This window comes from Lygodium microphyllum, chromosome 18 (genome assembly GCF_053477565.2).
Source record: "Lygodium microphyllum isolate KBCC chromosome 18, Lygodium_microphyllum_v1.1.10, whole genome shotgun sequence".
Taxonomy (NCBI): Eukaryota; Viridiplantae; Streptophyta; class Polypodiopsida; order Schizaeales; family Lygodiaceae; genus Lygodium; species Lygodium microphyllum.
The window spans coordinates 17,386,847-17,409,487 of NC_141152.1; the positions used below are offsets into that span (position 1 = coordinate 17,386,847).

Sequence of the window (22,641 nt, forward strand, 5' to 3'; positions counted from 1 at the left end):
CCATCACCTCATCCAGGCTAGAACGGGTCCTCCCATATTGATCCCGAAGGCTGCGTATATGCTCTCCTGCGGTGCGGCGTTGGTGCACCTGGAAGAACTCCCTGCACATCGTGTCCCTCTTCCGTGTCCAAAAGGCTGCTGAGGTGCGGAAAGAGAACTCCGAGCGCCTGTCCTCCAGGCCAACAATGGCTACTTGCGCGCGCAATGTCCCGTCGGAGTGCCTTCCTCCTCCCAACACTGCTGCCTGGCCTGTATGGCTACCTCTTGGCAGATTCTGCTCGACTCGGCGAGGACCTCTGCAACCTCCTCCACTATCCGGTCCCTCTTGTACCACTCTCTAGTCCAAATCTGCTCTATTTGTCTCATCACCTCCTCCCTTGTATAGATCGAGTCAGGGATCCCATAGGATCGTGTGTCTAGGGTGGATGCTAGGGGGTCAAGTTTCAGGAGAACCAGTCAATGATTGGACAACGTGTTGCTTGCGAACTCGTTAATCTGGCCTCCATGACAGCCTGCCCACTCTCCCACATAAAACCTGTCCAACCGCTCTAGCAAGACTCCACCTAGCTGCTTGTATCTCCACGAGAAGTCCAACGACCTCTCTCTCCTGTGGAAGGGAGGGTCTTTCCAGGCATCACGTGCTTTGACTGCAAGCAAAAAGACCTCCCATGCCTCCTGCTCCTCCACATCATGGGCACCTATGGCGTGCTCCCAGTAAGTGTGCGAGCTGCTTGGAAGTACCTTCCCAACCCGCTAGGCGTGGGTGGGGGTGAGCTTATGCTCCTGCAGAAGCAAGATGTTGATCTGTCCGACAAGAACAGGCTGCAACTCCTGTCGAACAATCAACTTCCTGGAACTACGTGCCCCACTACTGTAGTGGAGACTATTCACATTCCAGGATGCAAGGTGTAGGCTCATGGGGAAACGTATGACTGACCGAACAGGCATTTGTTCGGTGTGGATGCTGTTGATGAGGAGGAGAAACTGTGAGGCATGCAAGTGCGCTTTGCCACCGGTTTGGACGGTGAACTCCAGTTCCCCATGGTGGCCCTCGGCCGGACAATAGGGGTGATAGATGCTTCAAGTGGTAGTATCAATGCATCTATCAGCCATGCTGAGAATCACGCCTTTGTACACTGGTAGAAACGGGCCGCTTGTGCCGGGGGCCACTCGATCACGTCCCTCGGAGCTCTCCACTGTGGAGGGGCTCGAAAGATAATTTTCACGTGTGGGACCTCGGCACCAGCCCACCAGTTAATGTCCATCATGCAACCTGGCCACTGTTGTGTAAACAATGCTAATCCTTCATCTCCCATCCACTGGGAGATGTGATCTGCCACGTGACTCTTCAACTCCTCCTCAATCTGTGTAGTCGTCCACTCCCTTGAGTAAGAGGACTGAAGAAAAAAAGTGTAGTTTGGTGCATCCGGTGGTGCTTGTAGATGGACCTTGCTCCTCCTTGACTTACAAACCACGAAGATCCCCACCTCTAGAGGTAGTGGGAACTCTCCGCGCTCCGCAACTCGCAGGTATGACCATGGGCCACTGCGGAAGAACCCTTGTGGCAATAGTTGTGCCTGTCTTGGGAAGGTGTGGCGGGTGGCAGGGGCGGATGAGTTGGTGGCTGTGGGAGGGGGAAGACTGCTAGTGCGCAGAGAAGGTAGGTGTGTATGGCTCATCACCTCGTGTGGGAGGAGGGGGGTTGGGTTTTGGGAGGCTCACCTGACCCAGGTGCGGATTGGGGGGGGGGGGGTGGATGAGTTGGTGGCTGTGGGAGGGGGGAGATTGCTAGTGTGCGGAGGAGGTAGGTGTGCATGGCTCATCACCTCCTGTGGGAGGAGGGGGGTTGGGTTTGGGGAGGCTCACCTGACCCGGGTGCGGATCGGTGGGGGGGGGGAGGGAGGGTTTACTCGTCGGTAGGGGGGGTGGTGCAGGGAAAGAGGATTGAGGGATGGTGGGATGGATGGAGATGCATGGCGGGTGTTGGGGAGGGGGGGAGGGGCGGATGATTTGGTGGCTGTGGGAGGGGGAAGATTGCTAGTGCGCGGAGGAGGTAGGTGTGTATGGCTCATCACCTCCTGTGGGAGGAGGGGGGTTGGGTTTGGGGAGGCTCACCTGACCCAGGTGCGGATCGGGGGGGGGGGGGGGGGGGGGGAGGGTTTGCTCGTCGGTAGGATGGGGGGGTGGGGGGAAAGAGGATTGAGGGATGGTGGGATGGATGGAGATGCATGGCGGGTGTTTTGGGGGGGGGGAGGGGACTATGGGAATTCAGGCGAGGCAGTCTATGGCACGGGTGGAGAATGTGGGGGGACTGCGGTCTTGTGGGGTGGGACGGACAGGGGGGACTGTGGAGTGCTCTGCCGAGGGGGATTAGCTTGCCCACCTGCATCCTACTGATGAGGCTGGGTCTGAGGAGCTGGCTGCGCCCCCCCTTGCCGTCTCCCTCTCTGTCGTCTCTAGACCCGTGTAAAGCCGTCGGCGTCCACCTGCGAACCTGTGGGCGGAGTTGCCTTGGCTCTGAAACGTGTACAAGCTGTTGCCTGATGCCTAAAGTCGTGGCAGCGCAGGCATTGCCCTGGTTGCCCAGTCACAATGACCTGCTGCCTAAAGCAGTACCCGCTTGCCTCAATCTCTAGGAACTGTGGGATATTCTTGAGCTCTTTCATTGCCACATGTACCTTTGGGACTCTTGTTGCTGTCACTGCATCCCTGAAAGACGCGGGAAGGACAGTACTGAAGAGCCGTCCAAAGTCTCCCACAAACTGGTGATACTCAATCGCCAGGCCGGGGAAAAGAAGGGTGACCGGGTGCCGAAGAGACCTGTTGTGGAGTGCAAACGCCTCCACAGTAAAGCCACTGTACCGAGGGACCATGTATATGACCCCCTTCATAGACGCATATGGTGAACTAGAGAGTAACTCGCGAGCCGCGTCTGTCGAGTTGAGATGGACCATGAAGATCCCTTGGCCCAATAGGACCACCTCCAAGATATGCGTTGTGCTGATGTGTAGCATGGAGTGAAGCTAGTCCCGAAGCTAGGCCTTGGCTGGGGAATGTCCTACTACATGACCATAAATCGTTGTTTCCATTAGATCGAGCTCCTTAGCTCGGACGGCTAAGAGCTGCTCCTCAGAGAGGACTACGTGCAAGGTGTTTGACTAGGCGGCACTCGCTGAGTGCGCCGGCGTGTGACCATTGGTTTCCATTGCGTGTCCCTGCTGAAAACCTACCTTTCACGCTGCTGTGCTACCGGAGGGGGGAGTTGCTGCAGAGGGAGGGAGCAATTGGAGGGGGGGGGGGGAGGGGAGTTACTGCTTTCGAAATAGGTGGTGTGTCTGCCAAGCCGGGTGTCACGGTGGAATAGGCGGGGGCAGCGCGCGGGGGGGTGTTTTCCAAGCAAGGGCGATCAGGTGACGTGGCCAATCAGGCGGGGGCGGAGGCGTCGAGCAGGGGCGGGGCAGTGCTGTGCAGGGCGTCGAGCAGAGGCGGTGACGAGTAGCGGAGAGGGGTCGATCAGAGGCAGAGGCGGGCGGGGGAGTAGCGGGACAGAGGCGGGGGAGCTGGCGCGATAGCGGGGGGTTGGAGCGCAACGAACGTGACGGGGGAGAGCTCACAGTTTCTACTTCAGCAAAATTCTCCTTTTCTATCATCCTGAGAATCCTCAGCCTGGGATTCCACATTTGAACCCAATATATCATTCTCCATACCAGCACCAATGTGCTGGTCAAGAAACTCCATATCAATGCCATCTGAGTGATGCATTGCTTTTAGAGTATTTGACCCACTTGTAACATAGAGTGCCTATTTTAGATCATGACAATTTTTCAGCTATACAATTTGTCCAAAGCACAATAATATTTCAGCCTTAGCTTTCAAAGGATACACCCATGCAAGCCTAGAGTAATCGTCAAAGAATTAGTGATTCAAGATGGAGAGATTGGATTCAATACTAAAAGATGGATAGAACTGAATTTTAAGGGAAAAATGTGATAAAAGTCATGAAGTGTAGGTAATTGCTAGAAAGCACGGCTGAAGTGACAAGATAAGAAATTTTTTTCGCTCCTGCCATCATGTCGTGTCGCTGCCCTCCCGTCTCCAACTGAACTGCTGCCGTGCCAGTCCTCCCCTCCCCCTGCGTGCGCCAATCCCCTCCCCCTGCCCTGCACCCTCTCGTCAATCCCCCCCCCTCTTGCTTGATAATCCCCCCCCCCCCCTCCCGGGCCTCTTCTGCCTTGAGGCTTGGCCAGGCGGTCACACCACCATTTTGAAAACAACAATTTTTCCCTCCCCTCCCCCCCCCACCTCTAGTTGCTCCCTCCCCCTGCAACAACTCCCCCCCGCAGTAGCACAGCAGTGTGATAGATAGGTTCCCTGCAAGGACATGCAATGGAAACCTTTGGTCAGACACCCACGCAATGTGCGAGTGCCCCCCAGTCAAACGCCTTGCGCATCCTCTTTTCTGAGCAACAGCTCTTAGCCATCCATGCCATAGATCAAGTATACCAAAGTTCTTAGAGATTGAGGCAGGAGGTCACTCCTCTAGGCAGCAGGTCATTGTCACTAGGCAACCAGGGCAGTGGCTGCACTGCCACGACTTTGGGCATCATGCAGCAGATTGTACGCATTTCGGAGCCAAGGTGGCTTCGCCGACAGGCCCGTATAGGTGGACGCTAACGGCTTCACACAGGTCTAGAGACGACAGAGAGGGAGACAATAGGGGGGGCCGCAGCCAGCTCCTCAGACACAGCCTCAATAGCAAGGAGCAGCAGGGCGAGCAACGCCCCCTCGGTAGAGCACTCCGCAGCCCTCTCTTGCTTGCCCCACCCGGGAAGACTACAGACCCCCACAGCCACCAACCGCGCCATAGATTACCTCACCTAAGATCCCACAGCCCCCACACCCCCCATCCCACCTTCCACACTCTGCCTAGTAGCCTTGGCCCACAGCCTTCCCCTTCCAAGGCCATCAGGTCCCCTCTCCCCACACCTGTTACGTACCTCCGACCATGCCACCATCCCTCGATCCTCTCCCCCCCCACCACCTCCCTGCTGAGCACCCCCGCTAATTCGCACCCAGTTCGGGTGATCTCTCCTAGACCCCCCCCCCCCCCCCCCCCAATAGGAGGTGATGAGCCACAAACGCCTATATCCTCCTCGCACTAGCAGTTTTCCCCCTCCCACACTACCACTAGCTGATCTACCCTTGCCGCCCATCACACTTTGCCGAGATAGGCATAGCTGTTGCCACATGAGTTCTTCTGCAGTGGCCCATGGTCCTACCTGAGAGTTGTGGAGCGTGGAGAGTTCCCACTACCTCTAGAGGTGGAGATCTTCGTGGTTCGTAAGTCAAGGAAGCGCACGGTCCATCTACTAGCACCACTGGATGGACCAAACTACACTTTTTTCTTTTAGTCCTCTCACTCAAGGGATTGGACGACGACACAGATGGAGTTGAAGAGTCAGGTGGTGGACCATATCTCCCAGTGGATGGGAGGACTAGCACTCTTTGCATAGTAGTGGCGTGATTCCATGATGGACATTAATTGGTGGGCTGGTGCCAAGGTCCCACACTTGAGCATTATCTTTCGAGCCCCTCCACAGTGAAGAGCTCTGAGGGATGTGATCAAGTGGCCCCTAGCACAGGCAACCCGTTTCTACCAGTGTAGAGAGTCACGACTCTCAACATGGCTGATAGATGCATTGATAGTACCACTTGGAGCATCTATCACCCCTATGGTCCGACCGAGGGCCACCATGGGGGACTGCAGTTCCCCGTCCAGACCTGCGGCAAAGCATACTTGCATGTCCCATAGTTTTTCCTCCTCATCAATAGCCTCCACACCAAACAAATGCCTATTCAGTCAGTTGCAGGTTTCCCCATGAGCTTACACCTTGCATCCTGGAATGTGAGGAGTCTCCACTACAGTAGTGGGGCACGTGGTTCGAGGAAGTTGATTGTTCGGTAGGAGTTGGAGCCTGCCCTTGCTAGACGGATAAACATCTTACTTCTACAGGAGCACAAGCTCACTCCCACCCAGGCCTAGCGGGTAGGAAAGGTACTTCTCGGCAGCTTGTACACCTATCGGGAGCACGACATAGGTGCCCATGGCAAGAATGGAGGCGTATGCACCTCTATTGATCCAAGTCTCACTGCCTATGAATGAGACCACTGGACGATAGTGGCAAGGAGGGTTCTATGGATCAGATTGGATATTGGGGACTCATGCCTTGGAGTCCTCTATGTCTATGTCCGTACGGAGGTTAGGGCACGCAGCAGTTTATGGGTGGAGATCGCGGATGGACTCCTAGAGGTGGACTCTTGGATCATTGGAGGAGACTTCAACAACCTGGAGGCTTTGGAGGACCAGCAGGGCAGAGGTAGAAAGTACGAGGGCATGGTTGGGGAGGAGCAAGGGGAATGGGATGTCTTTTCTACTGGCAGTAGGAGCATGCAATGCTTGGAAAGACCCTGCCTTCCACAGGAGGGAGAGGTCTTGAACTTCTCTTGGGGATACAGGCGGCTAGGTGGAGTCCTGCTTGAGCGATTGGACAAGTTTTATGTGGGAGAGTGGGGAGGATCTCGTGAAGGCCAGATTGGCAAGCACCACATTGTCCAATCATTGCTCGGTTCTTCTGACAGTAGATCCCCCAGCATGTGCCCTAAGCACACAATCCTGTCGGATCTCTGACTTGATCTATAGGAGGGAGGAGATGACGAGACAGATAGAACAGATTTGGACCAGGGAGTGGGGCAAGAGAGACTGGATCATAGAGGAGGTTGCAGAGGTCCTAGCCGAGTCGAGCAGAATCTGCCAAGAGGCAACTATACAGGCTAGGAAGTAGAGCTAGGAGGAGGAGAGAGCACTCTAGCAGGACCTTGCAGCCACGCAAAGATTATTACAGGAGCCACCAGGGGATCCCACCCTCCACGCACAGAAGCTACGCGTGCAAGCAGCCATTGCTGGCCTATAGGACAAGCGCTCGGAGATCTCTTTCCGCACCTCAACAGCTTTTTGGCATAGAAAGGGGATTCCAGGTGCACCGGCCTTGCACCTCAGGAGAGCAAATACGCAGCCTTCGAGAGCAATATGGGAGGACTCTTTCTAGCCCAAATGAGGTGATGGAGATTGCCATCGACCACTACAGACGCCCTTTCTAGTGGGAGACAACCTCAGCTGGAGGACATCGAGGTAGACAGCAAGTCTAGGATCACGTCCCATCCCTCGTCATAGAGGAGATGGGACGCTCCCTTCTAGTCCCCTTCACAAGGAAGGAACTAGACAAGGCTTTCCATACACAGGATGGGCAGAAATGTTCGGGAGGGAATGGCCTCTCTAAGGCCTTCTTCACTAGCTACTGGGAAGTGGTGAAGGACCCCCTACTGATGGCCGTCGAGGATTTTTTCACTTCAGGAGAGATGCCAAGGAGCCTTTTAGCAAGCCTTATTAGTCTTCTCCTGAAAGGGGGAGACCGGTTGGAGCTATCCCAGTGGAGACTGATCACCTTATTGTCAGTGGCCTATAAGGCACTGGCAAAGATGATTGGTAGGTGACTACGCCCCGTGCTTCCACACATCATCCATGACACACAGACATGCATTGTCCAGGATAGGAGCATCCTAGAGAATGTATTCACCTTCTTTGAGGCGACAGAGTGGGCTCATCACGGTGGGCAGAGACTGGCTGTACTACTCTTGGATTTGGAGAAAGCCTATGACACAGTGGACTCGGATTTCATAGAGGGCACCATGGTGAGGTTAGATTTCCCGTAGGCTTGGATTCGTGGGGTCTCCACACTTTATAGATCGGCCACCAACAGGGTTGTCATCAGTCACATGTCAGCGGATTACATGGCCTCCAACTTCCAGTGAGAGAGGAGACTGAGTTGTTAGAATCAGAGTATGCAGATGATACAGCAAAGCCCCGAACCCCACCCCCTCTCCCTCCTCATAGCCCCTCCCCCAAGCCTAGCATACACCCCCCCCTCCTCTCCACGCTTGCCCGGTGCCTCCATCCCCCCTACCTTCCCTCGATCCCCCCCCCCCCCCCCCCAAAAGGAGATGAGGAGCCCTAGATTCTGACATCCTCCACCCATTGGCTCTCCAGCCCCACCTCCCTGCCTCACACAGCCACCAGTTCAACTGCCCATGCCGCACACCACACTTACCCGCGATAGGCACTGACGCTACCGCAGGAGTTTTTTCGCAGTGGGCCGTAGTTTTATTTGAGAGTTGCGGAGTGCGGAGTTTTTCCACTACTCCTAGAGGTGGGAATCTTCGTGGTACGCAAGGCTAGGAGCGGCACGGTCCCTTTACTAGCACCATCGGATGGACCAAATTATGCCTTCTTTTGTCAGACCTCTCACATAGGAGGATAGACAACGACTTAGGTAGAGGAGGAGGAGATGAAAAGGCAGGTGGCAGACCACATCTCCCAATGGATGGGAGTAGGGGGTTTAACACTTTTCTCCTAGCAGTGACCGGGCTGCATGATGGACATCAATTGGTGGGTAGGGGCCGAGGTTCCTCATTTGAGCATTATCTTTCGAGCCCTCCCGTAGTGGAGAGTGCCAACAGATGTGATTGAGTGGCCCCTTGCACAGGTGGCCCGTTTCTACCAGTGTATAGAGTCTCACCTCTCAACTTGGTTGTTTGATGCCTTGGTGGTACCACCACGCGAATCCATCACCCCCATGGTACGTCCTAGGGCTACCATGGGGGAATGGAGTTCACCAGCTAGGCCACCAGCAAAGCGCATCCGCATGCCCCATAGCTCCTCTTTCTCGTCTGCAGCATCCACGCCGAACAGATGCTTGTTCAGTCAGTCACAGATCTCCCCATGAGTGTACACCTTGCATCTTGGAACATGAATAGCCTCCACTATAGTGGGGCACGTGGTTCCAGGAAGTTGATTGTTCAGCAGTAGCTGCAACCTGCCCTTGCTAGTCGGATCGACATCATACTTCTACAGGAGCACAAGCTCACTACCACCTAGGCTCATAGGGTTGGGAAGGTACTCCTGGGCAGCTCGCACACTTATTGGGAGCACGCCATCGGTGCCCACGGTAGGAGCAGAGGTGTATGCACCTCTATTGGCCCAAGTCTCACCGCCTGTGTACGAGATCAGAGGACGATAGTGGCAAGGAGGGTTCTATGAATCAGATTGGATATTGGGGACTCATGCCTTGGAGTCCTCAATGTCTATGCCCCTACTAAGGCTAGGGCATGTAGCAAGTTCTGGGTGGAGATCGCGGATGGACTTCCAGAGGTGGACTCTTGGATCGTTGGAGAAGACGTCAACAACCTGGAGGCTTTAGAGGACCAGCAGGCGAGAGGTAGAAACTACCAGGGCATGACTGGGGAGGAGCAGGAGGCATGGGAGGTCTTGCTACTGGAAATAGGAGCACGTGATGCCTAGAGAGATCTTGTCTTCCACAGGAGGGAGAGGTCGCTGGATTTCTCTTGGGGATACAGGCGGCTAGGGGGTGTCTTGCTAGAGCGGTTGGACATGTTTTATGTGGGAGAGTGGGATTGCTCTTGTAGAGGCCAGATTGGGCAGTTGGCAGGCACCAGGCTGTCAAATCATTGCCCGATTCTCCTGACACTTGATCCTCCAATATCTGCCCTTCATGCGTGATCCTGTCAAATCCCAGACCCAATCTATAGGAGGAGGAGGTGATGAGACAAATTGAGCAGATTTGGACTAGGGAGTGAGGCATGAGGGACTAGATCGCGGAGGAGGTTGTAGAGGTCCTAGCCCAATCGAGCAGAATCTACCAAGAGGCATCCATACCAGCCAGGCAGCAGAGCTGGGAGGAGGAGAGAGCACTCCGGCGGGACCCTGTAGCCACGCAGAGATTATTACAGGAGGCACCAAGGGATCCCACCCTCCATGCACAGGAGGTGTGCACGCGAGCAGCCATTGCTGGCCTAGAGGACAGGCGCTCAGAGTTCTCTTTCCGCACCTCAGCAGCCTTCTGGGCGCAGAAGGGGGACACAATGTGCAGGAGGTTCTTCCACGTGCACCAGCTTCGCACCACAAGAGAGCAGATATGTAGCCTTCGGGATCAATATGGCAGGGCTCGTTCTAGCCAAGGCAAGGTGATGGAGATTGCCACCGACTACTACAGGTGCGTTTTCCAGCATGAGACAGCCTCAGCTAGAGGACATCGATGTAGAGAGCAGGTCTAGGATCACATTGCATCCCTCGGCACAAAGGAGATGGGACGCTCCCTCCTAGCCGCCTTCATAGAGAAGTAACTTGAGGAGGCTTTCCATACACAGCATGGGCAGAAATGCCCGGGAGAGGATGGGCTCTCTAAGGCCTTCTTCACTACCTACTGGGAAGTGGTGAAGGGCCTCCTATCGATGGCCTTCCTAGAGATTTTCACGGCAGGACAAATGCTAGGGAGTCTTTCGGTAGCCTTATCAGTCTTCTCCCCAAAGGGGAAGACCAGTTGGAGCTTTCCCAGTGGAAACCGATCACCTTATTGTCAGTGGCCTATAAGGCACTGGCAAAGATGATCGGTAGGGGACTACGCCCCATCGTCCCAGACATCATCCATGACACACATACAGGCTTTGTCCAGGATAGGAGCATCCTAGAGAATGTATTTACCTTCTTTGAGGGGATAGAGTGGGCAGAGAGTGGCCATACTACTCTTGGATTTCGAGAGAGCTTATGATAGGGTGGACTAGGATTTCCTAGAGGGCACAATGGTGAGGTTGGGTTTCCGCTCTTTACAGATCGGCCACTAGCAGGGTTCTTAAACATGGAAGGTGAGAGGAATTTCAGCTGGAGAGACCGGTCCGACAGGGCTGCCCCCTAGCCCCATACATGTTCCCATAGTTGTTAGGTACGAAAGGTACGATACGGTACGATAAAATACGTTACTAATTGGTACCTTATGATTTTATAAGGTATGCTACCATATTAGTATGAAAAAAAAATTAAGATGATTTTTTAAATAACAAAAATCATAAAACATTAAATGATAGATCATAGAATACATGTTTAAAGTGGAACTAGCCATTTCATTACCAAATAAGATGAATATATGAGGGTGACCATCGCGGTCGCATGGGCTACGCAAAACTTGCGATACAACTACAGTCTACAGTCTAGTATATCTGATACAAGAAAAAAGAGACCTATGTCATATGAATCTATGATGAGGTGTCACTATCATCATCATCATCATCAGAACCATCTGAGTGATCATGAAGAGAGTCTAAAGATCACTCCTTGGCATCCGATGATGAGACACACTCATATTTATCCTCACTCATGAGGTTACCATCATCATCAAATGATGGCTCCCTAGGTAGTGGCTTTGTAGGCAGGGGGGGGGGATGTCATTATGAGGCACAGGATGTGAGCTACTAGAGCCCCGCCTTACATATGTCTACAAGCCACTCGAACCACCCCTCCTCGATGATGGAGGGTGTCGAATGACCATGCCCGTGCTACCACCTACTAGAATTCCTCGCCCACAAGCACTTTGACTACGAGTGTCACGAGTATCTGCTGCTATAAGCTCTCCATAGAGCTCTGCGAAAATCATCTCCTCCTCATCCACCTCCTTATGTATACTCGGAAGAGTGTCACCTGTCAACTTAAATGTATCAACATTCACCTACACAATGTAGTGATGCATGTAAGATGGATCATTGATCATTGTAAATGCTAAAGTCTAAATTGTAAAGAATAAAGTTTAAACTTCAAACTTCAAAGTTTAAAAGTTAAAACAACAAATTTTAAATGTTATGGTTAAGTGTTTAAACTTTACCTGGTTTGGACTACCCATGCTCATCATAGCCCTCATCATGCGTAAGTTAGTGCGGCAATAGACTAGCCCCTCTAACTGTCATGTGCTAAGCTGATTACGAATCTTTGTGTGAATGAGAGAATAGGCACTCCAGTTTCTCTCACATGCACCCGAAGAGCAATCTTGGGCAAGGACCCTCATGGCTAAGGGCTGAAGGGTCTCTAGTGCGTATCCAAAGTTTTGCCACCAAAATAAAGGCTTCACAAGTGACTCTCTCCTCCAACAAGTGGAAGAAGCAAAAGCCACATGCCCTCTCTGACCTGCATAGCATCTTAGCTTCTCTAGCAGTGAATTGTGGTCATCCACAAGGACCACTCGAGTTAAATAAGCAAGCTGGTTTGAACTCAACTCTCTATCATCCATGACGGCCGATGACTTGTAGGCCGGATGTACCAATGCGGCAAAACCATGAATGGGCTTATGCATCCACGCCCATCTCCTCTCTGCTATCTCTAAAACATGTACACGCTGTGTCTGTGTGATCACTATACAAGCACGTGCCTCCACCAATGCCGCTCTGAAGAAGTGAACAAGACGGCCCATGGTGGACCCCTCGCAATCACTCATACGTAACACCCTATAAAGGGGAGTCATGACAATGACAACGGCACGAACTTTTTGCCAAAACTGCTCATTAAGACACAAGCACTGCATGGCTTTGGTCTCCTTTGTCTCATGCTCATCCCACTCATTCCGTAGAGTGGACACCATCGGACCGCACCTTATAAAGGCGCTCCAGCAACAACCACATGTAAGCAAAGCGAGTTGAAGAAGGCTTCTTCAACTCCAATGTGCTATGCTCACGATACATCGCAAGCACGTTTACCTTTACTTTGAAGAATGTGACAATTGATGTAGCTTTGCGGACCGCTCTCTTCACCCACTTGAGCTTCCCAATGTTCTCCATGAGCAAGTCCTAACAATGAGTTGCACATGGAGTCCACACAATGGTAGGGAACTCGGTCTCAAGCAAACGGCCCATGTGCCGACAATTCAATGCATTTTCAGTAACAACTTGCACCACATTTGAGGGGCCCACCTAAAACAACAATTTACAAATTACAAGTTATGTATAAATCAAATTTCAATCATGAATCATGATATTATCATAATGAAAGAAAGTGAAACAAATTTAAAACGCAAATTGCAATGTACACCTCAATGATAGCTTGTTGAATGTGGCGGTAGATGAATGCACCCGTCGTTTTTCTCCCCCTCTTGCCGGTATCTACGGCCCGCAAAAAGTAAGTGCCAAGTGGACATGAGACAAGTATGTTGACGATGCCTCGTTTCTTACAATCACTCCATCCGTCGGTGAGAATGGAGCTACCATATTTTATCCATGCAGCCTGAATAGGATCAAGGGCTCTATCAATCCTCTCCTCTTCATCAATCTTTCTCATTCTCACGTCGTTGTATGTGACACCAGTCCACCCTTCACATGGACCCACATTGGCAATGGCTTTTACTATCTTCTTTCATTGCTCTTGCTTTAGGACATTGAATGCAAGATTCCACTCAATCACTGTGCATGCAATTTCAATGTCCACAAGTCGTTGCCTTTCTCTAAGAAAGGCGACTAATCCACGCACGCAGCAATACCTTTGAAGTGGCTTGCTCCCTCGATACGAGAGCTGATAGAGCCCGGGGAGGTATGGGCCACTAGGTTTTCACCAACACACATCCCCCTACAAGTGGCAGATAGAGTGGGTGACGTCCCGCAAGGGACTTTCTTCACCGTTCAGGAGGCGGGCGTCTGGCCCTTGACAGAGGGCAAGAGGATGAGGGGATAGCTGCCCTTTTGTGGAGGAGGATTCGGCTGGTGGGCCTTCAGGGGAAGTCATGGCCATTAGACCCCTATGTTTTTTGGAAGGAGCTCAGGGACTGGCACCTTTGGATTTGGGAGGGCAAACCACTTGATGAGCTGGAGTGGGATCCACGAGAGTGGCGATGGCGAGCCACTGCGGTCGCCAAGAAGCCACCGAGGTTCTTGGAGTACACTGCCAGGATTGGCAAACATGTACTAATGCAGGAGGATATGGATTGGGCGCCGTCACGTAGGAGGCACTGGACGGAGCAAAGCATCACGCAGTATTTCCGACGGACCTTCTGGCGCCGCCTATGGGATAGCTAGAGGCCGAGGAGGCTATTGTATTTCTTATGGGTGTTGGCACACGGAGGTTTGGCGATGGGAAGTTGGTCTACCTAAATGCAGAAGGAGAGAGGTTGTAAGTATGGCACATAGCAACCTCTGGAAACCCCAAAGCACTGCCTTTGATCATGTAAGGAGAGGCAGCTCGTGTGGAGAGGAGCATGCCGCATCCTTCGCCGTATGGCACCTAGCCTTGGATGTATCTCATGGGGAGCTTTTTGCTAGCATGCAGTCAGCCAGGGCCATCACCTTCTGTATGAGGCCGAGAAGCATGACACGATATTCATCGTCGAGGCAAGGTCATGCATAGTGGTCGGTTTGGAGGCTCTACCCATCCACCAGGTACTGGAGCCCATAGCAGACTGCTTTGAGTTATGGGAGATCATAGCGAGTCTTACTAGATGGTGTAATTGGAAGGCGCAGTGTCACGAGGCTTTCGACGGAGAGAGACTTTCAGTACAGGCGACCTTAGCAGAGCTTTGGACCTCCATTATCCACTCCCTCTGCAGCCAATGGGACGAGGTGCAGGGTGAGTCCAGGGCTCGTCAAGAGCTCCGTTGTCATTTCATGTGTACTTGGGGCGGCCAGGACCTGTTTTTCATGATGCAGGAAGGCAGCCCCAGATGGTGGTACACTCCCCCTCCATGGCTTCTTGCCCCCATCCCCCCCAGACCGCCTTGAGAGGCTTGTATACATGATGTATTTGTGACTTTGCACCAGCTCCAGCTAGTCTGTTAAGCATAAGCACTCTGTTGTAATCAGTTTTTTGAGTAATATGATCAGCCACATTTTACTTGAAGAAAAAAAAGATGATACAGCACTCTACATAGAGGACGATGAGTTGATGCTGGAGAGAGTGAGGCTAGCTCTTGAGGTATTCCGTTCTGTAGTAGGAGCGAAAGTCGGTCCGTTTCCTCACAGACCGGGACTCTAGCACGGAGTGGGGCGTCCACTTGGGATTTTGATGGGTGAGAGCAAAGGGCAGACTGTCCGGTACCTAGGGTTCCAGGTGGGATTCAACATCACTCCTGCCCAGCAATTTCTTCCACTCCTCGATTCTATTCGAAGGAAGCTGACCTATTGGAGCAGAGCTTGCCTCTCACTAGCCGGCCGAGCCCTGGTGGTTAACTAGGTCCTCCTAGCGATGGCTTCGTACATCGCCTCATGTTGGTGCTTCTCCTCATCCTGTGCAGTGCAGATTCGCCGCCTAGTGTGGAACTTCCTTTGGTCCAGGCGAGATGGCTCCAAGGATTCCAGGGCCAAGGTGGCGTGGGTGACCATCATACGGCATCAGTCAGAGGAAGACTTGGAAGGTCCTATTGCAGGAGGGTCTTCAAGATTGTAGACCGAGGCTTGACGGTGAGTGGGTGCCGTCCCTGAGATGGATCTTCACGTTAGCCCAGATCACCTTTCCTACGTAGCTTGCTCCGCGTGTGGCAGGGCCTCCGTAAGGCCCTAATCCAAAGGCCCCCTAGGCTGCCAGGAGGAGATAGACCGTCAGCCAGTGATCTGGAACCCCCAGGTTAAGGATCAAAAAGGGGCACTGATTGGTGAGTGGCCCCACATCCCGTGGGCTGCTTGGGAGGCTGGTCCGGCTCGTACCATCAGGACATGGTGGGAGAGGTACAGGATGGTGGACGAGGAGGTGATGCAACAAGTATCAAGCTGCCAAAGAGGAGTGGAGTTGAGGAGAAGGGAGATAGACGCAGCAATATCTCAGGAGTGGCTTGCTTCCCCTATATGAGAGCCGATAGAGCCTAGGGAGGTATGGGCCACTAAGTTTTCACCAGCAGGCATCCCTCTACAGGTGGCAGGTAGAGTGAGTGGTGCTCCACCTGGGACTTTCTTCACCGTATGGGGGGGGGGGGCGTTTGGCTCTTGACAAAGGGTAGCAAGATGAGGGGATGGTTATCCTTTCATGGAAGAGGATCCGCATGATTGGCCTTTAGAGGAAGACATGGCGGCTGGACCCTTTTGTCTTTTCACACGAGCTCAGGGAGTGGCGCCTCTGGATCTGGGAGGGCAGGCCACTTGATGAACTGGAGTGGGATCCGGGAGAGTGGCTATGGCCGGCCATTGTGATGGCCGAGAAGCCACCGAGGTTCCTGGAGTACAAACCAGGAGTGGCAGACACGTACTGGTGCATGAGGATATGGATTGGGCGCCGTCACGTAGTAGGCATTGGGCGGAGCACAGTATCATATAGCCTTTCCGATGGACCTTCTAGCACCACCTATGGGATAGCTGGAGGCCGAGGAGAGTATCGTATTTGTTATGGTTGGTGGCACATGGAGGCTCGGCGATGGGAAGTTGGCTTGCCCAGATGCAGGAGGGAGGTTGTAAGTGCTGCAGACAGCAACCTCTGGAAAACCCAAAGCACTACCTTTGGTCATGTGAGGTGGCACAGCTTGTGTGGAGAGGAGCATGCCGCATCCTTCGCCATAAAGCACCTAGCCTTGGATGTATCTCATGGGGAGCTTTCTGCTGGCAGGCAGTCAGCCAGGGCCATCACCTTCTGTATGAGGCCAGGATGGAGGACACGATATTCATTATCGAGGTAGGGTTGTGCGCAGTGGTCGGTTTAGAGGCTCTATCCATCCGCCAGGTAGTGGAGCCCTCAGCAGACCGCTCTGAGGTATGGGAGATCATAGGGAGTCTTATTGGTTGGCATATTTGGAAGGCGCGGTGTGAGGAGGCTTTCGGTGGAGAGAGACTTTCAATACATGCAATCTTAGCATAGCTCTGGACCTCCAGCATCCACTCCCTCTGCGGCTGATGGGATCAGGTGCAGGGCAATGAGTCTAGGGCTCGTCAAGAGCTCTGTGGTCATTTCATGTGCACTTGGGGCGGCTAGGACTTGTTTTTCATGATGCAGGCAAGCAGTCCTAGATGGCAATACACCCCCCCTCCATGGCTTCTTGCCCCCATCCCCCCCAGACTGCCTTGAGAGGCTTGTATACATGATGTACTTGTGACTTTCATCAGCTCCAGCTAGTTTGTTAAGGATGAGCACTCCGTTGTAATCAGTGTCTTTTTAGTAATGTAATAAGGCACATTTTACTTGAAAAAAAAAGGGTAATTGCTAAAAGACAATATTTGCATTGGACCACAAACATCACTAAGTTCAAGCTGTAGTTGGTAAACGTCTCTTACTAAACCATCTTTTGGAAAGGAAGCATGTTGTATTTAATCCAATATGCAACCCTCATAGATATGCGTTATAGGTGCCTTACGAGTGGCAATGAAGATAGCGTGTGTCATCAAAATGAGAAATGAACTCAACAATTTAATTAAACTTCACAAAGATTTTTAATGAAAATGGACTTTAATTTTGGTACCCCTAGCCCTTTGCATAATGACCATTGCAAAGGCAATGAAGGATTTGACATTGGGTATGGAGTGGACAAGTGTATAGGCTATGTGGTACAAGAGCAAGGCAAAAGGAACATGGTGCAATGTGAAACTTTCATTAAATTGAAAGTTGGAACCTTAGAATTGAGTTAGTTTGAAAGTTTTGCCCAGTAAGTAGCTCACTTGGGGCATTTAAGTTATTATGCATGCTTTGAGTTAAAGTTCAGCTCACTTATGATTAATGATCAAGTCATTAATTAGCCTTTAATAGATCCGTGCTACCTCACCTAATTTCTTGTTGAATTAGTTTTGTCTTCTTTGCAGTTGTTTTACAAGACACATCTACTTGCCAAGAAAAGTAGTGTGCAAGGTCATGGATGGAGGTGTCTAGCTTTGGCCATATTTATCTTCTTGAATATTCATCATGGCAATGGGATGCCTATGAGTACACGCTTGCTCAGCATTAATCTTGTTGCACCACAACCATGGTTCTTGTGAAGAAGAAGCCATGTGCTGTTATGGTGGCTGAGATGGGGCTACAATAGGGCTGAGAGTGGAGATGCAGGCACGTGATGTCAAAGGGGCTGAATGGGCTGAGATGGACGAGATTGAAGACTGAGGCATCATGAGGGTCCATGCTGACTGTCCCCTGTTAGAATGCTTTCCCTATTAACTTACTGGAAACCATGGCCTTAATTTTGGCATAAAGATACAACTTTTTTTAAAAAAAATTAGATGGTCATACAATAAGAGGTTTGATTGATAACACCTAATCTCTTTAACTGCTATCATACCTAGTTGCTCTGCCATTCTCCAAATCATGGCTATGATTAAACATATTAGTTAACTGAATGCTTTCATATTGAATGTCCCTGAAGAGTAAAGACAAATAAATGAGGAAATCAGGGAAGTAACTGTTCTGCATCATTTTGCAAACTGTAATAGTTGTTTTGTCACGTTTTTCTGTCTCATACTAGTCTGTATAAGTTGAAATGTTTTGCATCATTTTGGAAACTGTAATAGTTTTCTTGTCATGGCTTTCTCTGTGTTATACTAGTCTGTATAAATTGAAATATTCCTGGCACATCTCTGGATACCACAAGGGATCAGGGAAGAAATAACAGCACACCTTAGCACCGTACGTGTTACTAGTTTTACAATAACAATCTCATGTGACTCGTCATTAAGGGGAGAGTTTTGTAAACATTGCAACGTACAAAACTACATTTCCTATTTCTTTTCCTTCTTTTCAGGTTGAGAATATTGGTGCTGAATCCGGATTTCATTTGGAACTCTCAGAGACAACTCTCAAGATTGAAAATGATCAGCATGAATGGGCAATTGAACTCAACAAATCGAATGGCATTATTGACTCATGGAAGGTCAATACTTCCAAATTGGAGTACTATGTTTTCTTGCCCCTTATGCATCACTTCAGCATGCACAATGAACTTTATGTTTCTATAATCTTAGTCTGAAACGTTGTACTTCCAAATGGGCACTTGTCTTGTGTGCTGTATGTCATGTATGTATCTATATTGGTATCTACTGAAATTTGGTATGTTTGGCTTTATTGGGCATCTCTATTTATATATTTTAGGCAATACATGTTATGTTGATGTGAGAGGTGACCTTCAGTGGGGACCATATAGAGTAAATCAAGCCCTATAGGTGAAACATTTCATTTCTTTGTTTCAGGTAAAAGATGTAGCAGTTATCAAGGCTGGGCCAGAGCCTTGTTTTTACAGAGCTCCTACAGACAATGATAAAGGTGGTGGAATTTCTAGCTATGCATACAAGTGGAAAGACTGCGGGCTGGATTCCCTTGTCATCACAGGCATGAATGATTTTCAAGCAAAGAAGTTCGACAGGATGATTGAAGTGTCTGCTTCCCTCATTGTGCAGCCTAAAGAAGCTGAAAAGTCAAAATTTGGGTCAGGATTACTTGAGTCCAAATACTTTCATGTGCACATGAAATACAAGATTTATGGGTCAGGGAGTGTAACACTTGAAGTTGAAGTAAAGCCACAGGGGCAGCTTCCTACCCTGCCTCGTGTAGGATTGGTATTCCAATTAGCAAGTGAGTTTGATGAACTGACTTGGTTTGGACGGGGCCCATTTGAATGCTATCCTGATAGGAAAGCTGCAGCACAAGTTGGAATCTATGAAGAAACTGTGTCATCTCTCCATGTTCCTTACATTGTTCCAGGAGAATGTGGAGGAAGAACAGATGTGCAGTGGGTTGCTTTCAAGAGCATGGTACATGATATTGCCCTTCTTGCATCTACAGCAAACACATCACCTCCTTTCCAGATGAGTGCAAGCTATTACAGCATAGCTGAGCTAGATAGAGCAACACATGAGGAAGAGCTGCAAAAGGGAGAGAACATTGAGGTATGCAGTTTAATTTGCTTATACATTTTAATCTTGTTGCACAATAGTCTCTATCCATTTTTGTAAAGTCGTTGATTTAAAGAATGGTTAGATGTACTTTTTTTTTTCATAATGAGATTATATTAATCACATGAGAAATACAAAAGTTATGGCAGAGAAGCAGAACAAACTGGCATATGCCAAGTAACTAAATCTTCTCTAGGGAGAAGGCCAGCCAGCTGAATAAGATCCACCTGCCAATGGAGAAGAGCCTTGAACTTAGCAATGTGACTTTGAACCTGAGAGGCTGTATCAAAGATGAAGGCGTTCTGGGTGACCCAGTTGTGCCAGCAGCCCAAAACTGAAGAAAATGAAACAAGATCCTTCTTATATGGCTGTGTGGGACTGGAATATTTTGCCTTATCAAAGATCCAATCAAAGGGACACAGCAAAGGCCCCATTGAAGCTCTCCAAATATCAGACAAGATGGACCAAATCTTTTTGGACACACGATAAATCTATGGCAGGAAGATTCCACACTGGCCCCATTGAAGCTCTCCAAATTTCAGACAAGATGGACCAAATCTTTTTGGACACACGAATCTATGGTGGGAAGATTCCACACTGGTAGTTACAAAAGAATACATTTGCCATTCAAGATAGGGCAGCTGGAAAGAGCTGAGGCAAGGGGCAACCACCTATCAGCATTTTCCAGATAAAAACTTTGCATCTAAATGGAGTCTTATTGAGCCACGCTTCCATAACAATCAATTTTCACCATGCCGTTCTTTTATGTAGTCCCTAAACAAAATTGGCTTTAGTCACCAACTAATGGTGATCACTAATCATAAGATGATATATCTGGTTAACCGAAGCACCTTCTAGACTCAGGTAACTTGCAAGATTCAAATTCTGCCAAGGATGATTGGAATCAAGGTTGGGGAAGGGCTTTTTTTTGTGCAATTGATCTTGCCCCATAAATCATTGTATCCGTGAGGGACTTGGAAAACTGCCTGGCTTTACAGAGAGGCACTATCACACTATGAGCAGATAGAATTGCATTGACAATAGAGACCATGCCTAATGTGCCATCCGATTAAACTTGGGGCAGTCATCTTGTATTATTGAAAATTCTACACAAAAGGACAAAATAGCCTATGCAGTTTCGATAGTAGTGCCAAAGGAGGCCAAAATGAACATGAATAAAAAATTTGAGACGCCAAGCCCTATAGGCTTGAAGTATTTGTCAACTTGTGAATGCTTGTGGAATATCATCACAATTCAAGGAAATCAACTAGAGGGTATTGATAACTGTCCCAAGAGGTTGAAACTCACTTTGATACCAATTGTTGGATTGAGGGTTGCTAGAATGCAGACACACAACATGAGAGGAAGAAAAAGCTTGAGAGTATATTGAGAGGTATCAATAGAGAAGATTTACAAGACTAAGTATGTGTATATATAAGGCCTATGAAAAATAGCTTCCAAGGAGGGAAAAAAGTACGTTGGCAATCCTAAGTGTGTTCATACACATCACTACTAAAATATGATAATAACATGACTATGGGTACGTGAAGCCGCATCAGAAATAAATGCATTGCATCTTTGCCTAATATGCCAAAAGACCAGTCCAACACCAAAAATAAAATGAGACAAGGATGTTCTAGCTATACAGTAGTCATGGACAACATCTTGCCCAAAACCCAAGAATGGATGATTGAGATGTTGATGTGTCATTGACGTTCATGCTTGGGAAAACCTAGACCTGTCTAGCAATTGGGCAAGAAATAAAAAGATGAACAGGAGTCTTATCACATGTAGTACAAACACCTACCATTGAAGATCTTGTGACTACACAATGTATCCCTCATGGGGAGACCCTCGATAAGTAGTTTCCATATAAAAACATTTCCTTGGTAAGGAAGCTTAGACCTCTACAATTCAAGCAATCGATCGTGCCACTTGCTGGGGAAGAGCATAGGTGATAGAGATGGAAGTCGAGCAAGAGTGAGCGAGAGTGTGACGGCTGGAGAGTAAGAGTGAGAACAGAGTCAAGTACGATTCGGTTAGTGTACCAACAATGTGTTGGTACACAAAGAATAAAATGTATTTATACTTAGGGCACGTAAGGGTACATTCACATGTACAGCTAAACAATGTGCGTGTACTTTACATGGAGGTTAAACTGGTCCTTTACCCCAACAATCTCCCACTTAAAGGTCCGATGTGAACCTCTAACCAACTCCCACTAGTCATATGCAATGCTCATGCTGAGCTTTGCTTAGGCTTTTAGTGAGAAATTTTGCGGGGTTGTCTTGTGTTTTGATCTTGGTCAATGTGATTTGACCATCTTTCAGAATCTATCTGATGAAGTGATATCGCACATCTATATGCTTTGTGCGTGAATGGTACATGGCATTCTTAGAAAGATACACAGCACTCTAGCTATCACATCCCAAAACTATAGTACCCATAGACATGCCGAGATCCTCTGCAAGTCTCCTCAACCATATAGCTTCCTTAAAAGCTTCAGTAGCTGATATGTATTCACCTTCAATGGTACTCAGTGCAACAATGTTCTGCAACCTGGAACACCAAGAAACAGCCCCACTTGCAACTGTAAAGGCATACCCAGTGATGGACCTATGAGTGTCCAAGTCACCTGCCATATTTGCATCACAATAACCCTGCAAAGTAAGTGCACCCTGCCCATAGCAAATATACTTTCTTTGTTTATCCTTGAGGTATCTAAGAATACACTTGACAACCTCCCAATGTGTTTTGCGAGGATTCGACATAAACTTGCTGACAACTCCCACTACATGAACAATGTCTGGACAAGTAGCAACCATAGCATACATAAGAGAGCCACAAGCTGATACATAAGCGACTCCCTTCATAGCATTTACTTCCACGTCATCTTTTGGGCTATTGGCTTTG

At 49.7% G+C, this 22,641-nt stretch overlaps 1 protein-coding gene across 4 annotated transcripts in view; it reads left to right on the forward strand.

Moving 5' to 3' along the window:
* Positions 1–22,641, forward strand: part of LOC148020631 (glycoside hydrolase family 2 protein) — a 254,701-nt gene that overhangs the window by 184,284 nt on the left and 47,776 nt on the right. For all 4 annotated transcript variants that reach the window (XM_087698437.1, XM_087698439.1, XM_087698438.1 and 1 more), the window contains 2 exons: positions 18,582–18,710; positions 19,027–19,722. In XM_087698437.1, the coding sequence (XP_087554563.1) occupies positions 18,582–18,710; positions 19,027–19,722 (825 nt within the window). The remainder of the gene's footprint in view (positions 1–18,581; positions 18,711–19,026; positions 19,723–22,641) is intronic.